The following is an 18,023-nucleotide window of genomic DNA, read 5'->3' on the forward strand; positions in this document are numbered from 1 at the left end:
CTCCAAATCCTGGCAAAGCTTCCTACACGAACACAAACACACACACACACACACACACACACACACACACACACACACTTTCCCAAAAGTCTTTCTGGAGAGCACCCCCTCCTCCGAGGGTGCCATTGAGGGGACGTACAATGGGGGTCTTTTAAAGGACATTCTTAAAGGGGACACAGGAACATGTCTTTCAAATGTGTCATAGAATAATCCAAATATGATGTGTCGACTCCGTAAGAAAGAAACAAACGAAGGTCAGACGTCAATCAAAAGCATATTTCGTCATCAAGGTGGTGTATGAATCAAATCATATAAAAATGACATCAACGTCAAAAAGCTGCAATTAAAGCAAAACAAACAAGGTGCCCGACGAGCGGCAGACCGCATCCTCTTAGAAGAAGCTGACTTGTGGAATTTGAATCCTGTTTGAAGGAGGAGAGAAGAAGGAGGCGAAAAGAAGGAGGAGGAAGGAGAGGGAGTGGAGGAATTTTCGCACACTGTGACGGAACACCGAAGTAGAAACTCCTCCACTAGAGTCAAACCTTTTCTTTGCACCTCAGAAGCAACCAGGTTTCCTATCGGGACTTTATTTGTGGTGGACTTTTGGACTTTTAAGAGAACTTTTCTCCTCTCAATCGCGACAAGATGAGATGATGGACTCCGGTGATGTTTCCGAGAAGTCCGCTTTCACGGTCCTCTTCTTGTTCTTGTTCATGTTCGGTCCGGCAAAGGTGGCCAGCATTGATCGAGGTAAGATGAAGTTCTTCAAGAGCTAAGTGGGGTCCATTAACGTGATAGAAGACTTTGTAGGTGACGATGAGGAGGTCAGGCAGGTAAAAATCTGGGCTGATAGTGATTTATTTCAACACACACACGTCACAAAGATGGAATGGTTGGATTGTTTACATGTGTAAGCTTTGGTACGACGTGCCAAAGAGCACAGGAGAGTTTCTTCAAGGGGAAATCTGAGAAGAGTAATAGTTCTTACAGAGCTGTAATACGCATGGAGAACACTAGAGGGCAGCTTTTTAAAAAAAAAAAAAAAAAAAAAAACAGCAATGACAGGTTCCCTGAACCCTAAAAAGATCTCTGAGTGGACTATCTTATGCTAAAAACACTACCTTCTTCTAAACACCACAGACGGCGGAGTAAGGTGGTGTTTTGCTTTCCGACGTTATCGTCATATTTGTTTATAAGTCGTACTGCCACCTATTGGCCTGGAATGCGTGTTACAGCCACAGCCATACAGGAAGTGGTTTCTAAAGAAGAAGTAATAGACATGGGGAACACTTGGCTTTTGTTGGTCTAAACGACAAGAAAGTGGGGAGACCGGTCTCAGGAAGAGACAATTCAAAGGTTGTGAAAATTAGGCAGTATAAGGCTTAATTACTCCCCAAGTAAATCAAAAATGGTGGAGCACTGAGCTTTTTGTTGTGTACAGTCATACTGCCTCCCCCTGGCCCGGCATGCATATTACAGCATGCAACTGCTACCTGCCATACAGGAAGTGTTTTATAGTAATGCTAGGCCTGTCACGATAATCAATACATTGATTAACCAAAGGTAGATTAATTAATTAATGGACAAGTGCATCTATGCGATGTGTTTCATTTGCTGGTTTATCCATCGCACACAGGCTGGATGACAGTAGTTGCTTGTATGATACAGGCAACGTCTGTGTCAAGCTAATGCTGCTCACCGGTACAATATACTTGAGTACCATCGTCTAAAAAAATGTTTCCGATATTATTTGTTATTGTTATTGTGACAGGCCTAAGTCATACACATGGAGAACACTAGGGTGGTCGGCTTTTACAACAGTTTTTTAATTGTTTAAATGACAATGTGGAATTTTTCCACGTTTGACAAGTGACAGTGCTAACATTTTGCTAAAAAATTTAGAATGTGAAAAATGGAGGATGCATATAATGTGTGTATGCGGCATGCTAGCCTGTGTACGAGGCATGTTAGCCTGTGCACGAGGCATGTTAGCCTGTGTGCGAGGCATGCTAGCCTGTGTTTGAGTCATGTTAGCCTGTGTACGAGGCATGTTAGCATGTGTACGAGGCATGTTAGCATGAGTACGAGGCATGTTAGCATGTGTACGAGGCATGCTAGACTGTGTACGAGACATGTTAGCATGTGCACGAGGCATGTTAGCGTGTGTACGAGGCATGTTACCCTGTGTACGAGGCATGTTAGCCTGTGTGCGAGGCATGTTAGCCTGTGTGCGAGGTATGTTAGCATGTGTGCGAGGCATGTTAGCATGTGTACAAGGCCTGTTAGCCTGTGTATGAGGCATGTTAGCATGTGTACGAGGAACGTACGTGTACGTAGCCTTTGTTTCATACTGTCACTGCCTCCTGCTGGCCTGGCATGTGTATGGCCAAGGTCATGTTTGACATATTGCTAAGTTATATGAAAGTATATCTCATGTTTGTTGACTTCCAGGTTGGCAGTTTTTTAACAAAGATGACACATACATTTTTAATAATTCATTTTTTTTTTACTACACATTACTTAATAAGTGACAACAAATTTCTTTAAGACTTTTTTTGGTCCCGTGTATCCAATCAACCTTCAGTGGAAATCTGTATTAGGGTGCTAAAAATTTAAATATACATTAATTAATGTTTTTTTATGTTCTTTAACTAAAACATTTTGAATATAATTTTCAATTTTTTTTTTTTCATTACGTATTATTTGAGAATACATTGTTAATTTAATGTTTAATAAAAGTTTGATTATTTTCCACAAATTTTTTAAATTAATGTAATTTTTCATATTTAAAAAAACTATTTTTTACTACACTACTAGACTAGACGTTGGGGAGTTAAAGGGGGATTTCACCTGCTCGCTCACGGCCAGGATGAGGCAAATATGACTTTATTGTAAGATATAATAACATATTTCCACCATGTCTCAGCTCCTGTTAGTCTGGGCGGGGTCGGAGGGGCTCAGACTTGAAGGGTCTGGTTTGTGAGTCAGAGACTGGAACATGATGGATGGCGGGAGGGAGCTGTGATGAATCCAAATAATGGCGGGGGACGGGGGCGCGGATCCAGTGAATTAGGAGCAGGGGGGAGGGGGGTGCACGTTGGGATGCTTGCTGTGTGCCACTTTCACTGACTGGGAGCGTGGAAGCTCTCGCTCAGCATCTCGTGGCCCTGGAGGGAGTTTGGGGGACAAAAAGGGAGGAGATGAGCATTTCAAGGCAAACGCACGCCAGCCTGGTCTTTTCAGGAGATTATTGTCATGTCAGTTACTTTTTACAACACACGTGCACATCCATGACATACATGCAACCTACAGTTGGTGTGTGGAGAGACAGACAGGCATCCCCGTATGGCTTCACGTGTCTTTCATCTTTGGAAATCTTTAGTTATTTTATTCCTTAAGTTATTCCTGCCATGCTTGGACTTTTTTATGTGTTTACTGAGTCTGGCATCTGGAAATGACAAACAAGAGCGTGGGACACACACCACAGGATGTTCACAGATATTCACCCTAAATACTTGGCAATTTCCATAGTTTATAAATAGCTTGGAAATTATAAAGTATTTGTTTGTAGTTACATAGTTTTGTAATGATTTTTTTTTTACATGGAAAATATTTGTCAATTTTCATATTTTTTTAAATACTTTGGCAATGAATTTATGACTGGACATGATCATTTTTATAGTTTTTAAATAATGTGTAAATTAGTATTTACATGGAAAATATTCTTAATATTTGACATGATCATATCCATGAAAATAATTTTACATTTTAATTGTTTTTAAATAGTTTGGAAATTGTTATATTTGTCGAATTTTCTAAAATATTTTAAAATTAATAATCAATGGAAAATATTTTTAATTGTTCATAGTTTTTAAATAGTAGTATATTAATTGAAAATATGTCCTTTTTAGTGGTTTATTTTACATTTTAATTGTTTTTAAATAGTTTGGAAATTGTTATATTTGTGGAATTTTTAAAAACATTTTAAAATTGTTAATCAATGGAAAATATTTTTAATTGTTCATAGTTTTTAAATAGTAGTATATTAATGGAAAATGTGTCCTTTTTAGTGGTTTTTAAAGTATTATATTTATGAAAAAAATTGTCATAGTTTTGAAATACTTACACTTAAATACTTAAGTAGTTGTATTTATGGAAAATATTTGTTATGGTTATATTTATGGTGGTGTGAAATAGTTTGTGAATGACAAATTGACTGGGATGTTAACTTCGTGTTTGTTGCGTTACGGGTCCTGGCGTGCATTTGAGATATACTCGGCACGGGGTCAAAGGTGAAAGGTGGTCCATGAAGCAGACGAGGGAGGCGGGCGGACAAGCTTGAGAAAGTCTGCAAAGACGTGAGTCATGTGACAAATGAGTTCCCCTCCTGGGAGCGAGCGGCCGTGTACGTTGGAGTTTCTCTGCAGGATGACCACTGGGAGAGAAAAGAGAAGGGGGCGGAGCCTGGGGCAACTGGGGCGAGAACTTCTTGCTTTATGGGGCGGAAAGATCTTCTCAACACTGTGACTGCATCATTTGTCCAGAAAGCATTTTTGTGTGGACAGCAAAAGTCAGCAACCTCGAAAGTTTAGACTTTTGTCTTTCACTTTTAGGAAAGGAAGCCAGGAAGTCAGACTTGCAGGTTTTGACTTTTTTTCACTGCGTATTATATCACATCCTTTATTAATAATTCAATTGTAGATTTTTTACTGTACATTATTTTTTACTGAATAAGTGAAAATGTTTTTCTTTAGAAACATTTTCTTGTCCCATGTATTGCATTAACCTCTAGTGAGATCTGTATAAAGGCGATCAAAATTCATTCATTCATTCATTCATTTTCTACCGCTTTTCCTCACGAGGGTCGCTGGGGTGCTGGAGCCTATCCCAGCTGTCTTCACACCCTGGACTGGTGGCCAGCCAATCACAGGGCACATATAGACAAACAACCATTCACACTCACATTCATACCTATGGACAATTTGGAGTCGCCAATTAACCTAGCATGTTTTTGGAATGTGGGAGGAAACCGGAGTACCCGGAGAAAACCCACGCATGCACGGGGAGAACATGCAAACTCCACACAGAGATGGCCCAGGGTGGAATTGAACCCTGGTCTCCTAGCTGTGAGGCTAACCACTAGACCGCCGTGCCGCCCGCAATCAAAATTAATAGACTTTAATTAATTAAAACTATTTACAATTTTTTAATACATTTAAAATATCATTGTAATTGTTTTCATTATGTATTAGAAAATAAATTAATTGCTAATTTAACGTCTAATTTTGTATGCACATTTTTATTTTTATTTTTTTTACTATACATTATTTGTTAGTAACAAGTAAGGTTTTTTTTAGTCCCATGTACCCCCTTGATCTTTGGTGCAGATCTGTATATAGGTGCATGTGTTACCATTGCAAAATGGTTGACATATTTATGAGTTTATTTCCCAAACTGACTCTTCATTGTTCCGTCTCCCCATGAAAGACTTGGAGTTCACGGAGAGTCCTGCGGCGGTGGTCTCGTCTCTGGGCCGCCCCGTGAGGCTGCAGTGCAGGCTCAGGGCGGGATACGGCGAGGAGGAGGAGCGTCCCGACGTGGAGTGGCTGAAGGACGGCTTGCCGCTTCACGGCGCCGAGACGGACCAGCTGGAGGTGCCAAACGGCCGCCAGCACTGGGTGGTGGTGAGCATGCTCAGGTAGGCAGCGAGGGAAGGACTGTGTCATGTCAGCTCGCGAGGGAAATGAGCCAAAGCGTCGTCTCCTGTGGTTTGGCTGCTTTGTCTTTCTTATCCCACAATGAATCTTAATGGGATTGGAATGTGGTCGCTCTTCCTCATTTTCCTGTCTCTTCTTTTGGGAAAAATCCAATCTGATCCTTCTCTCCATAGGATTGATAAGGTCCAGCTTGCGGACATGGGAAGTTATCAGTGTACGGTCCAGGTAGAAGGCCAGCAGATCTTGTCTAAGGAGGGAAGCATCCTGCTTGAGGGTGAGTCCAAACTCCTCCCCAAAGGGGTGCCATGGACCCATTATCAAGTCTGACCGGACTGCTTCTCCCTTTTTAGGTCTTCCTCACTTCTCCACTGAGCCTCAGCACATGTCTGTGGTGGCCAACGAGTCACTGAGCCTGCGCTGCGTGGCCCACGGCCCACCAGAACCCGTACGAGTCATCTGGTTGCAAGACGGGGCTCCTCTGAACACCCTGGATGACCCGGTGGCCATGTCGCCCTCCGTGCTCAACCTCACAGGTACGAGTCCAACCAGAACCCCGTAGTACACCTCGGCTTCACTGGTACCACCTGCAAATGTGGCCTCCCTGGTACCAACCTCAAGAACCACTTTGTAAACCCAGTCTCAATTGGTACTTCCCAATACTCAACCACACAAGTACCAGGCTTTACCAGTACCACAAAATTCTGTCTTACTAGTACCAGTCTTACCATTACTACAGTACTCCCTCACAAGTAACAATGGTACAGCCTGAAAATGCAACCTCATCGGTGCCAATGTTACTAATTACTAATACTCGGCTTTACTGGTACCAGCGCAGTTTTACCAGTACCAACTGGGTACCAACGTGACCCAATACCAATCTGACAGATCCCACTTGGTGCTAAGTCTTGATGATACCAACCTCACTTGTATCATAATTATCGGTACTAAGGATCGGCCGATACATCGGGCCGATATTTGCGTTTTTTACTTTATGGCTGATACGCGCGTGGTTGTCGGAAGACCCTGCAACACACGCAGTTGCAGTACCCCTCCTACACCGCAACAGTGGTGAATCACAACACGGGTACGTTTTCAACTTTTAATTAGCCTCCAATTAGTTAGTTAGTTAGTTGAAATATAGACACCTGCTTTGAAATAGGAAACATGAACGCCAAGTACATGCAATATACGTCCTTGAAAATATAGTTTAGTTTGTGGGTCTGTGAACCAGGAATGCTGGGAATTTATTTCCTGGTTTACTATGTAAACCAGGAATAAACCAGGAATGCATCTTTAAAAGTGTCTACCGCTGTAACTAGGGAGCTGTTGTAATAACTCCAGTAGCACCAACTACACTCATACCAATTTTTATTATTACTGGTACCAGTTACCAGGACGACCCTTTCACTGGACAACATCTCTGGTACCAACCTGACCAGTACTAATCCTACAGATCCCTCGCAATGCTAATCCGTGGTGGTACAAACCTCACTGGTCCCAGACTTATAGGTTATCACATGGTTTGTCTGGTATCAGGCCAGGTATCATGCCCCCAAGTGTCAGTATCAGGATACTGGCTGATACTGGCACGCGGGGGCATGATACTGGGCCTGATACCAGACAAACCATGTGATGATCTTATTATCACATACTATTTAATCATGAGCTTATTATCACGTACTATTTCATCAAAAGACCATTTTGTTTCCAGAAAATGTTCAGTTTATTACATGTATTATATCTAAACAGTGTAAACACAATAATTGCAAAAATATTTCAACAATAATATTTTATCAAGAGTCTTATTAATCAATGTCTGACAATTAAAGTTCCATTAATCAAGTTTGGGTTTTTTGGTGACTGGAGAAGCACTAGGAATATTTATAGTTACAGTGACATTTCCTGTCACATGCGCGGAGTTTAGAAAGTTAAGCCCAGGAGTTCTCTGATTGGTTGTTTCACGGGCACGATACCAGAGCAGCGTGCTCTGAGTGGACAGCTACGGGGGCTGATACTGGACATGGTTAAACTCTATATTTTATCAGTATCACTTCCCTGGGCTTTGACACAGTATCATTTCGGCCTTTTCTCGTATCATTCATGGGCGGTTTCTAGGGTACAGGGCCAATTGATACTGTAGTATGTGATAATTACCATTAATACTGTAGTATTTGATAATTACCAGTACCACCCTCTAACTGACAATCCCTTCCCTGTTACCATCTGACAATGTGACCCCAGTGGTACCAACGTTACTGGTGGCAACCTGACCAGTATCCATCTTACAGATCCCATTCATGCTAAGCTTCAGTAGTACATACCGCACGGATACCAATACTACCGGTACTAGCTAATTTATAATATTACTGGCACCAGTCTTATACCAGGACCACACTCTCAATGACCAAGATCACAGGTACCAAACTTTGAACTTTGAACAAGTTACTTTTAGAATATCTAAGCCCCTGCTGTAGTGTATGCACCAAACACCAGTAGTGGACGGGTGTGTGTGTGAAGGAACACAAATACATGTGCTGAGGAGATAAAAGATGAGGTGGTCCGGCTGGCAGAGTGAGTCACACACGGGAGTGTGAGTGTGTGTGTGTGTGTGTGTGTGTGTGTGTGTGTGTGTGTGTGTGTGTGCTGGCGGCAGGATCTGCTTTGACTCATCCTAGCGGTTTGACTGGTGTTGACCAGGAACAGGAACACTCACCTTTGTGGAATGGACAGCTGCACCAGCAGTACGCCGCTCCAAAACTAACATGGCATCTTCCGCCGGTAGAAAGATAACTATGAAAGACAAGAAAGCAACACGTGGATATGAGTATATTATGGAGTCATATTCATATCAATAGTAATTGGATTGTGCACAACACTCCCTGTTGACCTACACTTTCTCTGAGTCAAAGTCCTGCGAGGAGATGATAAAAGTAGTTTTATGGTTCTGGACTTTAGGCTGGTGTCACTTCCTCGCTGATTGTGTGTAGTCATTTTGTGTAGAAACAGAAAATCATGAAACAGTCCACATGCTGTGGAGGAAGCTCTTTTTAAAAAGCAGATGTTGTTCACGTGCGTCTGTGTTGTTTTGGTCGGCTGGCGTGGAAGCAGTGAGACGTGAGGGCGAGTGGCGCAATCGCCACACTCACACACACATACTGACACACACTCCCTTCTTGAGCATCACCCAACAAATGTTACTTTTTTTCCACACTCCTCACAGAGGAGGTTTGTTGAATCCAGCAAAAAATGACAGTGTCACTGTGTGTGTGTGTGTGTGTGTGTGTGTGTGTGTGTGAACTAGTGGCAACACTGCAAGGTCACATGGTGTCAGTGTGTGTGGAATGTCTCAAGTGTGTGAGCACGCTGACACTTGTTAAATGTCAGGATGTGACACACTGTTGGTGGACTTCTGGGAAGACTGTGGAGCATTGATACACCACTATGTCTTTTTTTTTTTTTTACGCTGGCTGGGCTTTATCGGTTTTATGCAATCAACTTGTTTTTGAACTTAACTGATGTTTACACATGATGTTCACGCAGCATGACATTTTTTAATGGGTCTGCCACCTGTTGCTAAATGCTGGCCCAGCGTCTGAGCTAGTTGGTGGCTTTTGGGGCTTTGCCTTTGAAACTATTTTTAATCCTGGGCAGTACAACAATGAAAACGAACTGCTAATGGTGCTAATAGCAAGCATGCTAGCAACCTGTGTGGATACATTGTGATACCATAAGATCTTTTCCTTCACTAGATAGTGGCATAAAGCGCTAAATGATAATGTAGGTACTACATTTTAATTTGGGGAGAATCCCAACAAAATATAAATGCTAATAGCCAGTATGCTAGCAACCTGCATGGATACATTGTGATACCATAAGAACATCTTTTCCTATGTACATATAAAGTCCTAGCTGCCACCTATTTTAATTTGGGGATAATCCCTTCAAAATGTAAATGATAACAATGCTACTAGCTAGCATGCTAACAACAACCTGCATGGATACATTGTGATACCATAAGAAGATATTTTCCTATGTACACATAAAGTCCTAGCTGCCACCTATTTTAATTTGAGGAGAATCCCTAAAAAATGGAAATGCTAACAATGCTAACAGCGAGCACGCTAGCAACCTGCATGGATACATTGTGATACCATAAGAACATCTTTTCATCTTTTTATGTACATATAAAGCCATAGCCACCACTTTAATTTGGGGAGAATCCCGACAAAATATAAATGCTAACAATGCTAATACCTAGCATGCTAACAGCAACCAGTGTGGATACATTGTGAAGAAAATAAAACAGTCACAGGAGAATTACAGTGTGAAGGCTGGCGGGTTGTGTTTCATAAAAGTTTAGAGCTCAGCTTGCTGACTCACATGAACACCACACTGCTGATTCAGCCGCCACATCGCCATGGTAACCACCAGCATCACCTTTATGTCACTTCAGAAACTGCAGCTCATGGTAGGGCTTTCATTTGTTTGTTTTTCCTAAAAATAGCTTTGCACTTTTTCCTACTCAGGCTTGAACCGAACCAGCACTTTCTCCTGCGAGGCCCAGAACAACAAGGGCGTGGCCGCCTCTGGATCTGGCACCATCACGGGTAGGAGGCCATCATATCTATTTGGATCGCTTCAAATTAAATGTTTGTTTTTCTTAAAACTGTTTGTTGTTTCAGTGCTGCCGGCTCCGCCTCACCACCTGAGGGCCTCCAATGTCACGCCGACCAGCCTCTGCTTGTCGTGGCAACCCGGCTTTGGAGGCGACTACCAGATCGTGCGCTGCTCTGTGCAGGTGAGACGACACACGACAAGTTGAAACCAGAAAACCAGAACGAGCGCCCCGTTCTGAACCCTTTGTTCCCCTGGAGCAGCGGGATTGGGTTTCGCTCTGGGAAAGCGGCCTCCCCCAACTCATCTCGATGCAGCCGCCCTCCCTTCCCCTCTCGCCGTGGGCCGCTTGGTGGCCATTACGGCGATTGGCGCCACCCCTAAACGTCTGCTTCTAATAAAGCTGCTCCTCATACCTCTCACCCAAACCCCCCTTCTCCCGCCTCCCTCCCTCGCTGGGACAGGGAATAAAGGCGAGGGGCCCGGCCCGGCCAAACGGGGCAAAAGTGGGAATGTAATGTTTCAGAGTGAAAGATATGAGTCAGAAGAAGAGAACAATCTTTTAAGACTTCCTAAAAACAGGAACTGGCCTCAGCTATTCATGTCTGAGCCACGGCAGGGGAATGTGGAGTGACTCAGTCACGACTGAGTCGCTCAAATTCTATTAAAACATGCAGGTTTGGAGCCTGGACTTGACTCATGAGGTCAGGAATGACACACACACACACACACACACACACACACAGCTTAGCTAACTCACACTAACCTGAGTGCAGCTGTCAAAGGTCAAACACCTGCTCACACACACAATTATGACTTGCATCCCTCAAAGCTCCAAAGCCACAGCGGGAAGTGCAGCTGCATGGTTAGCATTAGCGGCACAGTGGAACGTCCCAAGTGGACCGTTACGGAGCACCCGCAGAGATTCTGCAGAGGCAGCAGTCAGGATGTTTGGACTCGTGTTGGTTTTGTTCCCAGCCTCTTTGGTTTCTTAATGATCCCCTATTATGGAAAAGTGACTTACCGCTGTAAGTATGTAAATATCTTATATAGGGTGAACCCAGGGTGCAAAGACAAGGTGGCAGGTTGGTTCGATAAATGACACACAAAAGGCAAAGGAGTATAATAACTAAGAAGGCTACGGTGTACAGATAAGGCCATGCGAGGTGGAAACAGGAACGTGCAAGAAAAGGAGAATGATAGCGGGAATTCCTGTTTCCTGTTAACAGCTAAAAAAAAATTCGCCAAACACGCAGGTAACCATCCTCCGAGTTAGACTATCAAACCCACAACTAGCAGACACCCCAGCTGAACTAAATACAGCGGTACCTCGGTTTTGGTCATGAATTTATTCCTAATTGTCTGACCAATCTTAACAAAAAATACATTCCATAGGGAATGATTAAAATTTTACAACACTGTGAAAATATTCTAAATGAGGAATGGATGGAACTTAACCCAGGGTTCACAGTACAGGGCAAAAGGAGCACTATTGTACAAAAACCAAGGCAATGTTTTAAATGAAAACTGAATCATACAAAAACCAAGGTTTGATTCTAAAACCCTAATTACAAATCAAAGGCAGGTGTGCCCCCTATATATAACCAGTGTAAAGGTGATGCATTCAATCCAAACAGAAAAGAATCGTATCTAAATAAAAGCAAAAAAAAGACGTGACCAAAACTGTCCAAACTGTCATGTCACTTCCTGTTTACAAGAACCAAAAAGTTTATATCATCTCATTTATTCGCTTCCCTTTTCAGAGAAGAGTTTAAAGTTGCATCATGAAGGAAAATCCTCCTTCCACAAGGACATGATACCCCGTCTGACCGGGGCCTCACTAGATGAGCCCCCCCGCCCCCGTACACCCACCACTTACAAGCAGGCTTTGCTACACACCTTAAAAATAAAGCCGACTTTGATGACTTTCATCAGTGACTATGCTAACCTAGCATGGTGTTACACTGTGAGTGTAATGCTAGCACTTTAGCATCACCTATGCTATGCTGTTCTAGTTGTAGTATACCTGTATATGTCATACAATTTTTTTTGTCTTAGGCCTCGTCAGGAGATGAAGACCGGATCATCCACAACCAAAATGTCAACGTCCCGCCGGCTGAACTCCTCCTGGAGGATTTGGAGCCACACAGCCACTACGCCTTCAGGGTGGCGTGTCACAGCAGCCAGGGGCCGTCGGACTGGTCGCCCTGGGTAGACGTGCACACGGCAGAAGGAGGTAAGCCCAAACCGTGTCTTCTCGCCACATCAACCAGGAGTCAAGTTAGTGGGAGGCGTAACGTTCCCGAGACGCTCCCCAGCATTACACTGCTGCTTCGGAGGAGTTGTGTCCATGATTGAAAAGAGGAAGTGTGTCTCCTAACAGAGCAGTCACGGAGGTGTTTGATGGACTGGACATCAGTCAACTTTCACTTCTTGATTCAGTAAAGAAAAAAGCCACTCGTCTTCCTCTGCACGGGAAGAGAAGACCAAGTGTTGTCATTTCTCAGGAAGGTCACAAAGACAGGCAAGATGGGAGGTTATCTTGTTACACGGCCGCCATATTTGAACGATTTGAAAGACTCCCCAAAGACCTTCATGCTCTATGTCAAACGTCTAAAATGCTGCTGCATGTGGTTCTCATCGGGAAGCTACGCTACATAAATATCAATTCAAGCAGAGGAACACGTGTCCACTAAAAACGACAAGAAGAACACGTGGATGCGTTCCTTCCTCTGCAGCTCCAAGACTTTCTAGAAGAACTCTGTCCATCTGTGAAGCCATCACTGATGTTGGACCTGACAGACAAGGGAAGCTTACAATAGTCCATAAGGTCTTGTTAAGACAATAAAGGGACCACTAAGGACTCTAGTCCAACCTGTCTTTAGGTTGGAAGCATACAATAGTCCATAAGGTCTTGCTAAGACAACAAAGGGACCACTGTGTACTCTAGTCCAACCTGTCTTTAGGTTGGAAGCATACAATAGTCCATAAGGTCTTGCTAAGACAATAAAGGGACCACTAAGGACTCTAGTCCAACCTGTCTTTAGGTTGGAAGCATACTATAGTCCATAAGGTCTTGCTAAGACAACAAAGGGACCACTGTGTACTCTAGTCCAACCTGTCTTTAGGTTGGAAGCATACAATAGTCCATAAGGTCTTGCTAAGACAATAAAGGGACCACTAAGGACTCTAGTCCAACCTCTGTAGGTTGGAGGAATATAATAGTCCAAAAAGTCTTGCTAAGACAATAAAGGGGCCACTAAGGACTCCAGTCCAAACTCTGTAGGTTCGAGGAATACAATAGTCCATAATGTCTTGCTAGGACAACAAGGGACCGCTAAGGACTCTAGTCCAACCTGTCTTTAGGTTGGAGGAATAAAATAGTCCATAAGGTCTTGCCCGGACAACAAGGGACCACTAAGGACTCTAGTCCAACCTGTCTTTAGGTTGGAGGAATACAATAGTCCATAATGTCTTGCTAAGACAACAAAGGGACCACTAAGGACTCTAGAAGTATAAGTAGTATACTAGTTCATGTCCATGTGTCCCATGTGTTTGTAATAGAACAACAATGTACTTCAAAGTGTCATCCAGATACAGATCCAAAATGGTGTCCTCCTCCTCCTATTTGGGTCTAACCACTTGTTGAGTTGACTTGCGGTGGTCCGACGCCACCAAAAGCACCGCTGAAGAATTTCCAAAACAACAATCTCTGTCTTTCTGCCTTCGTGTTGCATTTCCCTCCTTTTTGACCTCACGCCACCTCTCATGTAGCAAGGCAGTGTGGGAAAACACCACCGAGAGAAAAGCAAGTGGAGGGAAGTGGGGTGGGGGTGGTACTATGATCCCAATAGAGGAGCCCCCACCCCAAGGAGCAGAGAATAGGACGGAGGGAGGAGGGGGCATCCAGTGGGAGTGGAAGCAGCCATCTTAATCCTCGTCCAATATTAGTTTGTCTTCTTTATCTACACGCTAACAGGATTACACTTCTCTGCATCCTAAAAGAACCCTGCCGCTTGTCACTACGTCGGCCAACAAACACGCAATCATGTCCAAATACGGACGCAGTATTTGTTTTTGTGGTTGCAGTATTTTTACTTTTAGATTTTTTTTTGGGCCAGGGTATATTTGACACACGTCTGAGCCAAGATGATTGACATCCGAGGCAAATTTTGGTTTTCAAGAGAAATTCTTTTCAAATATTATGTCCTCCCCGGACTCTTTCAGGACACACGACAACACCTGTAAGGCGGGGGTGTCCAAAATGCAGCACACATCTTGTTTTGTATTGCCATATAGCATCATTTTAAACAAAAAAACAGAAAAAACAGCAAAAGGCGCAGTAAGGTAAAGAGAAAAAGTTGTAATGTTGATACTCATAGCTAATGTTCATAAGCAATTGTGTCTTTAAATGCATATAACAGTTTTATCCTTTTTTTATAAATACATAAAAACATCAGGAAGAATTAGAAAAACAAAGCAAAAGGTGCAATGTAAAGAGAAAAGGCAGAATTATTGATTCTCCTAACCAATTCTAATACATGAATACTTTTTTGTCTGTAAATATACTGTAAATATTTATCCTTCAAACATACATGGATGGACGGAAGGTATCACGTCCTAACACAACAGGTTGAGTTGGTTGCCATGGTTACCTCCTGGCACGCTATCAATTTACATCAATGTTGTGATGACAAGAATGTTGCAGCCACCGTGGGAGCGCTTGGTTTATTTTTGGGAGCCTCCCAGCGTTGTGAGGCCGCTTTTGACCTCAGCACGACCTTTTTCCATGCGTTTGCGGACAAATAAAACACACACATACACAAGAGAGTCGTCTCCAGTGTGTTGAACAGTAGTCGGTTTGCGCAACTGGACAGTGTGTGTTGTTGTTGTTGTGCGATGACAAACAGATGAGCACATATGCGCTGGAAACAATTCCACCAGTGCTGACGGGAAAAAACTTCACACACATTTCCATCTTGTAACGTTCAACAAAGAACATCTTTGTTCTCTTCAACGTCCCTCACATAACGACAGCGGCTCCTCACCACAGCCAGAGGAAAAGAGAAGAAAACTGGAGAGGAGGAGGAGTAGGAGGAGGAAGGGAGGGAGGGAGGGAAGGAGGGAGGGGCCGGCTGAAGGTGGAGAAGTCCTTGACTCGTTTTGGCTGACGAGAGGCGAGTGCATGTGGAAACAATCAAGCGGCAAACACTTCCTGATAACATCACGCTTACGACCTGGACCACGTTTCCCAGACTGCCTCAGTCTCACACACACACATGCACACGCACACACACACACATGCACACACACACACTCTATTTGTCGCGGCTTATCCAGCTCAGAGAACTTTGTGGTCATAAAGAAAGACTCTTAGGAAGCAGCTCAGAACTCTTCCTGGTCCAAACACACAAATAATAGAACTTAACATGAGGGCGGGTTGGCATTGTAATACTACTACCTCAGCCAAAGAGGGCCTTTTGTACCATAAATAGTTTCTTTGATAGTATGATTTCTTGAAATACTACATTTGTCAAGGTGAAACGGGAAGAAAACATCCAAATCTGGAGACAATCCACCGTACTTCCCCCAAGTGCAAAGATGTCTGTGGCAAAAGCAAAGAAAACCCCCACTTAAGCTACAAGGGCAAGAACTTTAGTGACAGAGACAATGAGTTTGAAAAAAACACCAACTGAACATTTAACAGTGGAGGCAAGGAAAAACTCAAGTGAAATAAACAAACTCACATGAGCCAACACTTTGGTGACAGAGGCGAGAAAAAACACCCAGCTAGTTACCTAAACGAGCAAGCACTTTGGTGACAGAGGCAAGGAAAAACTCACATTAGCTAAAAGAAAAAACAACTGAACCCAACATGAGCAAGCCCTTTGGCTGTGGAGGTAAGAAGAGAAAACTCAAGTTAAACAAACTGAATCACACATGAGCAAGCACTTTGGCGACAGAGGCAAGGAAAAGCACACATATCGTTACCCAACTTTGCAAGCACTCTGGAGAAAGAGACAAGGAAAAACTCACACTAGCAAAAAATAACCCAGCAACTGAACCCTGTATGAGCCAACACTTTGGTGATGAAGGCAAGGAAAAACTCCAGTTAAACAAACAGAAACACACATGAGCCAACACTTTGGTGACAGAGGCAAGAAAAAACACCCAGCTAGTTACCAAAATGAGCAAACACAGTGATGACAGAGGCAAGGAAAAACCCAATTAAACCCCATTTGAACCACCACTTCTGAACCCCATATGAGCCAACACTTTGGTGGTGAAGGCAAGGAAAAACTCCAGTTAAACAAACTGAAACACACACGAGCCAACACTTTGGTGACAGAGGCAAGAAAAACACCCAGCTAGTTACCAAAATGAGCAAACACAATGATGACAGAGGCAAGGAAAACCCCGATTTGAACCACCACTTTGAAAGTGGAGGCAAGGAAAAAAGGTTAAATTGAACCCCATGTGAGCCAGTGCTTTGGTGATAGACGCAAGGGGAAATGCAAATTACACAGACATGCAAGCCCTTTGGTGACAGAGGAAAGGAAAAAAGTCAATTGAGTAAAAAAAAAAAAAACCTAACAGAACCCCACATGACCAAGGACTTTTGTGAGAGAGACCAGGAAAAAATTCAATTTGTTAAAAAACCCAACTAAATCCCACACGAGCTAGCACTTTGGCGACAAAGACAAGGAAAAACTCTCTTTAAAGTCAACTGGCATTGGGGTTAAGTGGGGAAGTTCACCACATCCAGAAGGCGCTCTGCGTGTTTGGCTTCATAATGTGCAGCACTGCCACCTACAGGACAGGAGGGCTGCCTACCTGGACGTCATGAAACCAGGGAACATGTTTAGGATGGGTTTTGCCTTGGCGGAGGTCTGCTTGGTAATGGCAGCCACACACAGGCTGGTAATCAACGTGTTTGTTGACATTGTGTGTGTTTCAGTGCCTGACAATCCACCAGACAACGTAACGGTGGTACTGAACGGGACCAAGGTCCACCTGGTCTGGGAGAAACCTGCAGGGAAGCTGAATGGTGACCTTCAGGGCTACCTGGTGGTCTACAGCACGCCCACCATGCAGGAAGCGGTAGGATGCAGACACCATCGACGTGGTGGACTCTCACCTGCTGACTGGTCCTCTTCTGCTGACAGGTTGTCATGGATGCCGGCCTGGACACACAGCTGTCAATCAACCTGTCTGTCCCACTCAGCAACATCACCTATCAGGTGTGTGCGTACACAGACACGGGGGAAGGACCCTGGACTCCGCTGCAGACTGTGACGTTCATATCTGCTGGTGAGGAAAAAAAACATTTCAGCAACCTTTTTATTGAAGTAAATAAAATATGTAATTTTTATATGCATTTTCTATTCACTATATACAATATTCATATGCAAAATATACATTGTTGTCACATTTAAGTAATCACGGAGGTAATTAAAAAATATATATACATTTTGCATTTAAAATTCATTTTGGCTTGCAAATATTTCATTTAATTAAAACATGTAATTATAATATCACAATATATGTTTATAAAAAAATAGAAACTATCAAGGACCAGGAAGAGACAATATGAAGAAAACAAAAAAAATAAAATATTTTTATATTATGTTATTAAATACACATTTTAAATTTTGTATTGATATTTAATGAAAAAATACAATATAATACAAT

General features: G+C 43.0%; 2 protein-coding genes across 5 annotated transcripts in view; one reads left to right on the forward strand and one right to left on the reverse strand.

Moving 5' to 3' along the window:
* si:ch1073-83n3.2 (uncharacterized) overlaps positions 1-18,023 on the reverse strand; it is a 31,647-nt gene that overhangs the window by 8,673 nt on the left and 4,951 nt on the right. For 3 of the 4 annotated variants that reach the window (XM_058079443.1, XM_058079445.1, XM_058079444.1), the window contains 2 exons: positions 17,470-17,636; positions 8,431-8,507 (listed from right to left, as the gene is read on the reverse strand). The gene's annotated coding sequence lies outside the window, so the exon portion shown is untranslated. Of the gene's footprint in view, positions 840-8,430; positions 8,508-17,469; positions 17,637-18,023 lie in introns of those variants that run through there. The other variant, XM_058079447.1, reaches the window with a different exon arrangement.
* LOC131134316 (tyrosine-protein kinase receptor UFO) overlaps positions 346-18,023 on the forward strand; it is a 25,562-nt gene continuing 7,884 nt past the window's right edge. Inside the window, exons 1-9 of the mRNA XM_058079448.1 lie at positions 346-750; positions 5,488-5,698; positions 5,891-5,991; positions 6,068-6,250; positions 10,244-10,324; positions 10,400-10,515; positions 12,390-12,567; positions 17,290-17,432; positions 17,498-17,642. Of these exons, the coding sequence (XP_057935431.1) occupies positions 651-750; positions 5,488-5,698; positions 5,891-5,991; positions 6,068-6,250; positions 10,244-10,324; positions 10,400-10,515; positions 12,390-12,567; positions 17,290-17,432; positions 17,498-17,642 (1,258 nt within the window). The 5' untranslated portion in view covers positions 346-650. The remainder of the gene's footprint in view (positions 751-5,487; positions 5,699-5,890; positions 5,992-6,067; positions 6,251-10,243; positions 10,325-10,399; positions 10,516-12,389; positions 12,568-17,289; positions 17,433-17,497; positions 17,643-18,023) is intronic.

Source organism: Doryrhamphus excisus, chromosome 8 (assembly GCF_030265055.1).
Source record: "Doryrhamphus excisus isolate RoL2022-K1 chromosome 8, RoL_Dexc_1.0, whole genome shotgun sequence".
Classification (NCBI taxonomy): Eukaryota; Metazoa; Chordata; class Actinopteri; order Syngnathiformes; family Syngnathidae; genus Doryrhamphus; species Doryrhamphus excisus.